General features: G+C 33.3%; 1 protein-coding gene across 1 annotated transcript in view; it reads right to left on the bottom strand.

The window, feature by feature from the left end:
- Positions 1-12,544, bottom strand: part of LOC139502847 (nucleolar protein 4-like) — a 63,276-nt gene that overhangs the window by 44,983 nt on the left and 5,749 nt on the right. Inside the window, exon 2 of the mRNA XM_071292478.1 lies at positions 8,307-8,450. Coding sequence (XP_071148579.1) covers positions 8,307-8,450 — 144 coding nt within the window. The remainder of the gene's footprint in view (positions 1-8,306; positions 8,451-12,544) is intronic.

The following is a 12,544-nucleotide window of genomic DNA, read 5'->3' as shown; positions in this document are numbered from 1 at the left end:
CAGCAAGGCATTTAAAAAATTGGAGAGAAAGACAGCCAAATGGGCTAGAACAGCAAGGCATTTAAAACATTGGAGAGAAAGACACCAAATGGTCTAGAACAGCAAGGCATTTAAAACATTGGAGAGAAAGACAACCAAATGGTCTAGAACAGCAAGGCATTTAAAACATTGGAGAGAAAGACAACCAAATGGTCTAGAACAGCAAGGCATTTAAAACATTGGAGAGAAAGACAACCAAATGGGCTAGAACAGCAAGGCATTTAAAACATTGGAGAGAAAGACAACCAAATGGGCTAGAACAGCAAGGCATTTAAAACATTGGAGAGAAAGACAACCAAATGGGCTAGAACAGCAAGGCATTTAAAACATTGGAGAGAAAGACAACCAAATGGGCTAGAACAGCAAGGCATTTAAAACATTGGAGAGAAAGACAACCAAATGGGCTAGAACAGCAAGGCATTTAAAACATTGGAGAGAAAGACAACCAAATGGTCTAAAACAGCAAGGCATTTAAAACTTTGGAGAGAAAGACAACCAAATGGTCTAAAACAGCAAGGCATTTAAAACATTGGAGAGAAAGACAACCAAATGGGCTAGAACAGCAAGGCATTTAAAACATTGGAGAGAAAGACAACCAAATGGTCTAGAACAGCAAGGCATTTAAAACATTGGAGAGAAAGACAACCAAATGGGCTAGAACAGCAAGGCATTTAAAACATTGGAGAGAAAGACAACCAAAATGGGCTAGAACAGCAAGGTATTTAAAACATTGGAGAGAAAGACAGCCAAATGGTATAGAACAGCAAGGCATTTAAAACATTGGAGAGAAAGACAACCAAATGGGCTAGAACAGCAAGGCATTTAAAACATTGGAGAGAAAGACAACCAAATGGGCTAGAACAGCAAGGCATTTAAAACATTGGAGAGAAAGACAGCCAAACGGTATAGAACAGCAAGGCATTTAAAACATTGGAGAGAAAGACAACCAAATGGTCTAGAACAGCAAGGCATTTAAAACATTGGAGAGAAAGACAACCAAATGGTCTAGAACAGCAAGGCATTTAAAACATTGGAGAGAAAGACAACCAAATGGGCTAGAACAGCAAGGCATTTAAAACATTGGAGAGAAAGACAACCAAATGGGCTAGAACAGCAAGGCATTTAAAACATTGGAGAGAAAGACAACCAAATGGGCTAGAACAGCAAGGTATTTAAAACATTGGAGAGAAAGACAACCAAATGGGCTAGAACAGCAAGGCATTTAAAACATTGGAGAGAAAGACAACCAAATGGGCTAGAACAGCAAGGCATTTAAAACATTGGAGAGAAAGACAACCAAATGGGCTAGAACAGCAAGGTATTTAAAACATTGGAGAGAAAGACAAACAAATGGGCTAGAACAGCAAGGCATTTAAAACATTGGAGAGAAAGACAAACAAATGGGCTAGAACAGCAAGGCATTTAAAACATTGGAGAGAAAGACAACCAAATGGGCTAGAACAGCAAGGCATTTAAAACATTGGAGAGAAAGACAACCAAATGGGCTAGAACAGCAAGGCATTTAAAACATTGGAGAGAAAGACAACCAAATGGTCTAGAACAGCAAGGCATTTAAAACATTGGAGAGAAAGACAGCCAAATGGGCTAGAACAGCAAGGCATTTAAAACATTGGAGAGAAAGACACCAAATGGTATAGAACAGCAAGGCATTTAAAACATTGGAGAGAAAGACAACCAAATGGTCTAGAACAGCAAGGCATTTAAAACATTGGAGAGAAAGACAACCAAATGGTCTAGAACAGCAAGGCATTTAAAACATTGGAGAGAAAGACAACCAAATGGGCTAGAACAGCAAGGCATTTAAAACATTGGAGAGAAAGACAACCAAATGGGCTAGAACAGCAAGGCATTTAAAACATTGGAGAGAAAGACAACCAAATGGGCTAGAACAGCAAGGCATTTAAAACATTGGAGAGAAAGACAACCAAATGGGCTAGAACAGCAAGGCATTTAAAACATTGGAGAGAAAGACAACCAAATGGGCTAGAACAGCAAGGCATTTTAAACATTGGAGAGAAAGACAACCAAATGGGCTAGAACAGCAAGGCATTTAAAACATTGGAGAGAAAGACAACCAAATGGGCTAGAACAGTAAGGCATTTAAAACATTGGAGAGAAAGACAACCAAATGGTCTAAAACAGCAAGGCATTTAAAACATTGGAGAGAAAGACAACCAAATGGGCTAGAACAGCAAGGTATTTAAAACATTGGAGAGAAAGACAACCAAATGGTCTAAAACAGCAAGGTATTTAAAACATTTGAGAGAAAGACAACCAAATGGGCTAAAATAAAATTTAGGTCTAACGCAAACTTTGCCTGAGGGAGTTACAATCATAGCTTTATTACATTAATAGTTTTATGATATGGTAATCATATATAATTTGAAGCATGTCAATGTGAAAGACATTGTTCCTGAGTTGACGATACCGTCAGTGACAGATATTCCAACAGAAACGATACAGACCAGTTCATGTTTACAATCGGCGGACATTAGTGAAATAAGCTTGGATTCAGTTTGATATTCACCCGCTCAGTATCGGTTTTGATAACGTATTCGACAAGTTGACAGACGACGGTTGCCTAGCGATGGGACAGAAATTTATACACTAGAACTGATGTTACTTTAAAAATTTCAAATTAAAACGATCAGTCATTCAACCGATTAAAACCTATTCTTAACTTGTTTAGTCTCTCCAAATTTCTTTAATAAATAACGGTTAATCCTCTGCTATTTCCTATTAACAGTTTGTGTCCTACTCAATATAGAGGATTTGTCCCATCTCCGCAATGTAAAATGTTCCTCGTTGTCGCAGAAATCTAATCAACAGAGAATTCTGAAATGTTTGTAAAACGAGCCGAAATAATTCAATAGAGTATTCCTAGCGTCTTACGGACAAACTTCACATAAACTCAATGAAATAAACAGCGATCAAGAATAAAACAAGTGATTAGTATTCTGTTAACGTTCTAAACATTCTTCAGAGGGAATAATGAACGGGACAACGACGACAAAAAATATCACAAACCTTATTGAAATAATTATTCTACAAAGTAAACATTCAAACTTGATGGAATTAAAGGATTCACATGACAAAGTTTAGTTTTACATCGATTTTACACCTTAATTCGAAACTGAACAGTTTTACTTTTGACTAAGCGTTTGAAACATATTCTTTTTACTCAATACATTGGATATAAGTAAAGCACTCCAAACTTCAATACACTCCCAAGTTATATTCTTAATTTTAAGTTGATAAAATAACTAATTCACAGCATTATATCTTTGAGAATGCCTAACGCAGATTCTAATTTCTTGTTCTCGCAGTAGCGAAATGGTGTCAATCCAGTCTAAATCTTTTATTTACAAGCATTCTAATATTCTTCTTTGTTAAGTTAGTTTCTGTCATCTAATAGATTGAGAATCTCTGATGCCTGTTACACAGTTCATATTTGTGGAAATATTCTTTGATAAAAATTATTTGTACTTGGAATATAAGAACTCGTACTAAAAATGTTTTGCCTTAAGAACGGAATATAAGAACTCGTACTAAAAATGTTTTGCCTTTAGAACATTTACGAGTTTAGAATTGTTGAAAGACATAGAAAGCGGCCGATAAACACAACATACTGAAGAAAAACATTCTGTAATAATGTTCTTGAAAAAGATTCCGAAATAATGGCCTGTGTTGTTTGATGGATTTAATTTTCTAGAGTCATTCTAAAGCTTCAAATCTCACTTTCGGCTAAATTTACAAGCATTCTAACATCTATTGATTATGAATATCTCTTGACTAAAGGCTTCCGCCGTGGATTTCATGGGCTTCTCTGTAAATGTCCTGGAAGGTTTTTAATCGATCTTCAGGAAACTATCCAGTTAGAAAGTTTGTCAACAAAATTTCTCATATAATTTGAGTGCAGTCTGTCAAATGTTTCAGGGACAAAAAAATAGTCTTGCAAAAGAAAATTTTCAACGTCCATTATCTGATATAATTATAAAAAAAAATGTCATCTTTGATCATAATTTTCAATCTTAAATATATCTAGATATAAACAAGTTTGTTACTAATGAGAACACGATACTTTTGATATCTTTTAATCATGCGGCATGCAAAAGTAGGATTTTTCCTAAAACGTCCACTAGAACCACGTACACATCTATATACATACATAGTTTAAAGTATGGCAGATCTTGCAGGCGATATAGAAGAATATGTAAACTATCTCACACTATTAAAAAATGTGAACAAAAGACAAACTTAATATTTATTAAACGTCATAGTCAGTCTTCACCAGTCACATGTGTCACGGTTACATGTCACAGCCATTTATCACTATCTTATGCATTAACTGTCACATTCAACCGTCATCTTGGATATGTGTTAACTGTCACATGTTTTAACTGTCACAGTAACCGTCATCTTGAATATGTGTTAACTGTCACAATGTGTGGTCTACTTTATATATGTTTACTGTCAAAGTCTGGTCAAATGCTAACGTGTTAACTGTCACTGTCAACGTGTTAACTGTTAGTTAGTCGTCAATGCAATGCGTTTTAACAGTCACAGTCGGTCATCACCTGTTATGTTAATTCATTGTCAGTTGTCTCCTGCTATTACATTATGTGTGACAGCCAGTCGCGACTGTCCTAAGTTCTACATTAACTGTCAAAGTTAGCCGTCACTTGTCAAATATGTTCAACCGTCATGAAACAATCAGTCGTGCTTACCCCTTTTATGCGTTACTGTAACTGTCAGTCGTAACCAAATTCATTGCATTTTGAAATGTTTTTTAGAAATTTGATTTCAAGAATGAGAAAATCCATTATAACGAGTTAAGAGCATTAAAAGAAATCCTGTATCATCCGTCTTATTCAATATTCTCGTTTGGGCTATTTTTGTTGAAAAGTCATATTTTGATAAATGTGTTATGGAAGCCATGTAAATTGTTCGGTCGTCTTTTTCAGTAGTTTTCTCATAAACCGTTAAACTTTCTCCACCCTGACATGTTATCAGAAGATAAAATTTGTTGAACTCAAATGTATCGGCGCTTTTGTTTATGATAAGCTTATCTAACTAAATAAGGCAAATCGTGTCGAAAATATCATGGCTATATTTGTCGAATTTAAAGATAATCCGATTTTTATTGAGAACTAGCTATAATATATTCTGCAACAAAATACTAGTTATTAAAGAGTGTACTGTTACTAATCAGGAAAAGTGCAAAACCATAAAGTTCGTCTTAGTAGAGTGAAATGAAATATTTGTTCCCGACTTCAAAGTTTTTTTGAATATTACACTGGTTACAATTCAATGCGACAGATTAGTTACGAAGTTACAAAACAACTAAGATATTGACAGTTGTTAATACAGTACTTTACTAGTTTTCATTATTTTACTAGTTTTCGATATAGTACCCTATTAGTTTTCAATATATAGTTTTCAGCCAGTTGTCATTCAATATAGTACTCTACCAGCTGTCAATATAGGACCTTTCTAGTTGTCAATATAGGACCTTTCTAGCTGTCAATATAGACCTTTCTAGCTGTCAATATAGGACCTTTCTAGCTGTCAATATAGGACCTTTCTAGTTGTCAATATAGGACCTTTCTAGTTGTCAATATAGGACCTTTCTAGTTGTCAATATAGGACCTTTCTAGTTGTCAATATAGGACCTTTCTAGCTGTCAATATAGGACCTTTCTAGTTGTCAATATAGGACCTTTCTAGCTGTCAATATAGGACCTTTCTAGCTGTCAATATAGGACCTTTCTAGTTGTCAATATAGGACCTTTCTAGTTGTCAATATAGGACCTTTCTAGCTGTCAATATAAAACTCAACTAGTTTTCAATATGGTACTTAACTAGTTTTTAATATAGTCTTTAGCCAGTTGTCAATATAAATCTTTATTAGTTGTCAACTTTACTATTTGTCATTATAGTACGTAACTAGATGTCAATACAGTTCTTAACTAGTTGTCTATTGTTACAGTACTTTTCTAGTTGTCAATACCGTACATTACTAGTTATCAATATAGTACTTAACTAGTTATTAATACAGCACTTAACTAGTTATTAATATAGTACTTAACTAGTTATTAATATAGTTTTTTACTAGTTGTCAATATCACACTTTACTAGTTGTCGATATAGTTCTTTTCTAGTTATCAATATAGTTCGGTACTAGTTATCAATATATTATTTTACTAGTTATCAATATAGCACTTAACTAGTTATCAGTATAGTACTTGACTAGTTATCAATGTAGTGATAATACAGAACTTTCCTACTTGTCAATAAAGTGTATTACTAGTTGTCAATATAATACTTTACCAGATATGACAATATAATGATGTCATTGACTATATGTAAATACTAATAGACAATACATAACTTTCCTGAAAATATCAATAAAATCTTCAGTTTTTAAAAATCAATGAAAATGGTTTATACCCAGAGAATTTTTTCGTGTTTCTCTCAGATGTACTCTTCTGTCGAGTAAAATGTTTACGTTTCTCTTGCAGATACCCAATACGTGTCTATTATGTCATTCATCAACCACAGTATTTATTTACACCTATCAATGTAAGTGTGAATCGGAATGACTACAATAAAACTGCGACTGTCTGATATGAGATATATTAAACGTAAAAGTTTAATAATTCGTTGACAGCGGCATGTCGTTCGATTCTCAGGGTTTAATTTGACCAAATTTGAACATGTCTGTAGATGATTAGCAATGAAATTACCACCTAGGGTATATTCTGAATTTCGTAACACTTTCTGCTAATGGTAGTGACACACATGCAGGTGCCCAAAGCCGGAAAGTTAATTAGCGGGTCGACAGAAGCCGTTCAAAGATTCTTGATGTAATTGTAACATATTCTATAAACTGTATAGATCCTAAGCTGGAATCAAATTTAATATCTGTCATTCTGATTTTAAAACGCTGATACAGAATAGTTATATTTTGTGAAATTATACCACCAGTCAAATTGCATGGACATATTTTTCTCATGGATGTGTAAAAATTGTTGGCATAGAAACATTAGTTGTTTTTTTACATAAAACGAACGGGCTTTTCGACCTTGAAATTGTTTTGTTATCACTTCACAAAACATTAATTGATAATAATAAAATGTGTACGTGGCCCAAGAAATATTCCTTTTTGTCATTTTAATTCTATGAATTTTTAAAATAATGCTCTGACATTCAGTTTTCTTTAGTTCCTATGACTTATGACCTATGATTTTTTTATAACATACTTTTTTTAAATGTTAATTCTTGTCTATTCCCTATAACGGCTGGATTATTCGGAAAAGAGCTGGCGTAGTTTACAGGTCGAAGTGCTTGGAAATCATGTGAAAAAAAATCAGTTTCATAGAAAGTATTTTCCGCGCAATAAAACCCATGTGTGTTGACCTCTATCGATCAATATACAGTTTAAAACCTATGAAATCTAGAAAAAATCTCTTCTTTATTTGTGAAATATTAATTTTCTTCGTTCGCAAGAATAATCCAAGCAAAAAACTCTTTAGAAATGGTGAGTTATTAACAATAATATATCTTCCTTCAAAGAATGTAAAAGATTCAGGAGAAAACAATAGAACTAAGTTCAGCGGTTATTATATAGTCATCAATTAACACAATCTATTAACAATGGTATATATGTTCTACTGACAAATATTAATAAAGTATTTAAACAATAAATATCAATATCAAAATATATTTATTTCTTTTTTACAAAAAGTATGTAAGTTATCAACACTTTTCAACCGTTTTATCTAGCTCTGAATCCGTTGAACTCGTTTAATTTTTTGCTATAACAGAGATGACTGTCCGCTGAGAATAATTGCGCTGAAGAAACTTTGGGTTTAAAATTGCTTTGAAATATATTTCTTATAAAAATATCGATAATAAAGTAAAAGATATTTCTGGCAACATAGTAATAAAAAAAAGAACTCGGGCAGAGTAACAAATTTCAAGACACCAAACAGGCAAACATTAACAAGTTTATAAGATGCCTTTTCATGAAATAAGCCTATTAAAATTAAATGTTTCTATAAAATATCCCTAAAGTATCATTTCACTCTATCAACGCACCGTATGCACTTCATATTATCAGCTGGAGTCTCGACAAACCAAATCACTGGTGTGGTTAGTTACAGGTTTGATTGTTAAATTGAGCGCATGCTCTGTAATGACTGAGTTCCTAATATTTTTAACACCTAAACATATTTTCTGACTTACCGCTCGATATGTTCTTTTTTGTCCTGCGTGTTTCCCTCCTCGTCCATCCATCTCCACGTGTACTCCATATATGATGTCAAAGAAATCCTCCACAATGGCCACTCGTTTATACTCCTTACTAGTATCATTACTGTTAGAATCTGTCTACAAAATAATCATATTCAAAATAAAAACCATGATAACCTTGAAATATAACCTTGTATTGAATATAATTTTTACTGTTTAACTTCTATTGTATTTTTCAAGATATAAGGCAAAGATTTTAGATTAGTCAAAACATCATATAAAGACCCCTCCTACAATGAGTCCGTTCGTTAATAGTCAAAAACAGACCAGCCATCACAACTGTCTTTTGAATCGTAGATAATAGATATAAGAAGATGTGGTATGAGTGCCAATGAGACAACTCTCCATCCAAGTCACATTTTATAAAAGTAAACAAGTATAGGTTAAGTTATGGTCTACAACACAGAGCATAGGCTCACACCGAACAGCAAGGGCCCCAAAAAACTAGTGTAAAACCATTCAAACGGGAAAACTATCGGTCTAATCTATATAAAAACGAGAAAGAGAAACACTTATGAAGCACATAAACAGACGACAACCACTGAACATCAGATTCCTAAGAGAAAAAGATTTTGTCATTTTTACCGGAAAATTGAATGATTACCATATTCAAAAACTTACGCTTCCATACTCTGGTAATACTGTATTCTCTTTTCTATCTTACCACAACAAAAAACATTCATGAAATGTAAAAATAAATAACATTAAACTTTTAAATAAAATCTTTAAAGTAAATGATGCTTATTATATGATGAGAAAAACCAAGAAAACAATAATTTAAACCATGTTTACCAAGATAGAGTACAACAATAAACAAGGTTTGAATTCTAGATGATCTCCTCACCCTTTATATAACAAATGTATTTGCGAAGCCAAAGCCAAGTTTTAATAAACTCCTAGTGGTAACAATGTAATGTGATGTATGTACAACAGTAAAACAACAACTTATATGTATGGTCACCAAAATATGGACAATGTGACCTTCAACAATGGACAAGCACCCACGCTGTAAACATTACCTCTAAATCTCTGTACCGTTGTGAATCACTGAGAGTGTAGACACGAAAAATACAATAACAACACACAACAATATACAAACAGATGATGAAAAACACATTCCTGAGACATGCGCATCATAACTAAGCGGGATAAACTTTTCTTGGGGTACCCATCCCGAATTCTTTTATCAGTAAAAGAACAAAAGTATGCTTCCAAAACACATAAAATTAATTTTAACTAGAAAAAAAACCCCTTAAATTATGAAAAAAAAATGATACAAACAATACTATATTATGCAATTAAAATGAATGTGAGATCTCGATTGAAATCTTTCTATTATAAATCATACCTTCTTACACTCTAATAGTTATATTACTTGGTGTGGCCTTTTATAATATTCTATTAGCGATATAGTAATATGATTTATAAACAGTGAAATAACAGCTATAGAGTGTCCCTTCTGGATTTTAGCTCCAGGTAAAGACAAATTGACAAGCCTGTTAAGACGACTGTCTGTTTTGTAAATATTATTGTTTTTAATCTCAAATAAATGAGCCTACACATCGTATATCAATAGCCAGTTTTGTTTCATGTCCCAAAGTCATTGTTTTGCGCTGAAACTCATTTGGATCCCGGATTGAGATCACCTGCTACCCGATACGATCCCACGGAGCATTATTACCACGACTAATAGTTTAGTAATAACCAGCTCTGTTTGAAGGAACCTGAAGTCAGATAAAAGAGGCTCTTATTGATCTCGGACGGACAAATTAAAATACACTCGTATTAGAGAACAAAGATGTATAACTAACTCAATCATCCCTTTAGAAGATGATTTTTATTAGAAAATATAATTTTGCAGAAAACATCAGTATCAAATTACCGTCCTAAAATTGTTGATGACAGCATCTTATTGAGGTGTTTGTCAAAGGTTTTACCTGTTTACCAAGATTACGTTTTATGGAATTTAATACAAACCATTCTGCTCTAATTAAAGTCGTTATTTTATTCTTTTAACTGAAGATGTTTAAAAGAATTATCCTAAGTGGGATGACTCGTAGGTTAAGATAGACCATTTTAATTGTGACTTTGCAATTCATAGAATAAATGAACGAAACAATACAATCTAGTAGCAAATATATAAGACTGCATATTTCAAACTAAAATGCACGCAGCAATGTCAGGGGCGGATCCAGGCTCTGATGAAAGGCGACTTACAAACGTAGCAGGCGTAGCACGGAACACATGTTTAAATAAGTTTATTTATTTCGAAAAAACTACAAAACAATAAGAAAGAAAAAAAACGCAAAAAGAAAAGGAAGGAAAACACAATTAGCTTTAAAATAGATATAAGAAGATGTGGTAATCGTGACAATGAGAAAACTCTCCATCAGAGTCACAGTTTGTAAAAGTTAACCATTATAAGTCAAAGTACGTTGCAAATGACATTTCACCATAATTATTCTTTTAATTTTTAGTCAGCCTTCTTTTTTATATTTGAAGGCAAATAACTCTACTGATTTGTTACAGATTTTAAAGAATTATATAGTGCGGCCGCAGGTCGACCGGCAGGAAAAAAGTTTTTACGAGGGAGAATTTTTCATCGAAGAACCGTGGAAGATGTTTTAGCTGGATTCCGCGGGTCCTATACGACGAGCGGGGCAGAAAAAAATATCATCGGGAAAAAATTTCACGTTTTAAGATGCACGGTCCCTTTTGGAAATGTCGCTGCTGGTGGGTGTGTGACATTATAACCAAAGTAAGTTTTACTGTATATTATGCTATCGTCTCGAACTCGGTGAAATGTTAGAGGTTAATATAGTGTTATTATATATGTAGGACTCTAAAGTGCGATGGGGACGCTAAAGTACGATGGTCACGCTAAGTGCGATGGTCTACGCTAAAGAACGTGGTTCCATACGCTAAAGTGCGATGGTCCGGGAAAATATAGACGTAAGAACGTAGTTCGATAATGACGTTCACGTTGTTTATACAAACTAAAAATGAGCATACCGGTAAATATATTAGGAATATTTGATTAACAATTTTTAACACCACATGTCTATGACTTACGAGTAATTGATTGAATTTTACATGAAATATAATATTAGCAAAACATAAATAACCTTTATCGCAATTATTACTAGGTCGGACTTGTTAATTTAGAAACAATTACTTACGCCTACCGCTAAATTGTAAAGCCTATCACATATTTTATATCTTAGCATAATAGCTTTTGCAAAAAGACTTTGTAAACGTCTATGTTTTAATACGTCGAATCTTACCCTTTGAACCATCACACTTTAGCGTGATACACCATCGTACTTTAGCTAACAAACAACCAATGCACTTTAGCGTGAGACACCATCGTACTTTAGCGTAGACCATCGCACTTTAGCGTGACCATCGCACTTTAGAGTACCATCGCACTTTAGAGTCCTAGATATATACCAAAAAACATTTATACTTTAGTTTACACAAATATATGCTGCATTATAGCATTTATAGATATTTTTCTTTATATCGAATTTTTCTTCTCTTTTTAGTACTTCTCTTCTTTCATTCCTATAATTTTATTTAATTCAATTCGTCGCTATGGAGAAATAATAAATGTCTTTGTAATAAGTCTAAAATTACCAGAAATGCCCACGTATCCCATGGAAATAATATAAATTGTGTTTTCGACAAATCTTATTAAAACCTGGCATGTGTTTTACTAGTATAAAATGATCCAGTCCAATTTTAACATTTATGAAGTCAATTTCATGTATTTTTTAATGTAACTTTATTGCTTTGTACAATAAATTCTGTAATGATGCAAAATTAAGACCGAAGGTTAAAAAGACGTTGAGAAAAAACTTGTAAGATATCTAGAACCCACATTACATATTGTTTTACGATGGAAGGGTGTATGTGGATGTTCTTTAATCGGATATTGTGCGGAGTTTAAATGATAGAGACTGTCGCAATAACCATTGCGCAATATAACATATCATGAATGGTAATACAGCAGAACACGACGAACGGAGTATTTTTAAATGAAAAACATTTCAAATCAGAATCTGTTTTTTTTTTATTCTTAGACAAAAAAGCAACAATTTTTTTTATTGGTAAAACACAGTTTTGAATGTCAGAAAAATTTATTTGTTCTTTTCTTAACACTACAGGGAACC

The sequence above is a fragment of the Mytilus edulis genome, chromosome 1 (assembly GCF_963676685.1).
Source record: "Mytilus edulis chromosome 1, xbMytEdul2.2, whole genome shotgun sequence".
Classification (NCBI taxonomy): Eukaryota; Metazoa; Mollusca; class Bivalvia; order Mytilida; family Mytilidae; genus Mytilus; species Mytilus edulis.
Note: the sequence above shows the minus strand (reverse complement) of the source record. Positions and strands in the feature narration are given on the sequence as shown.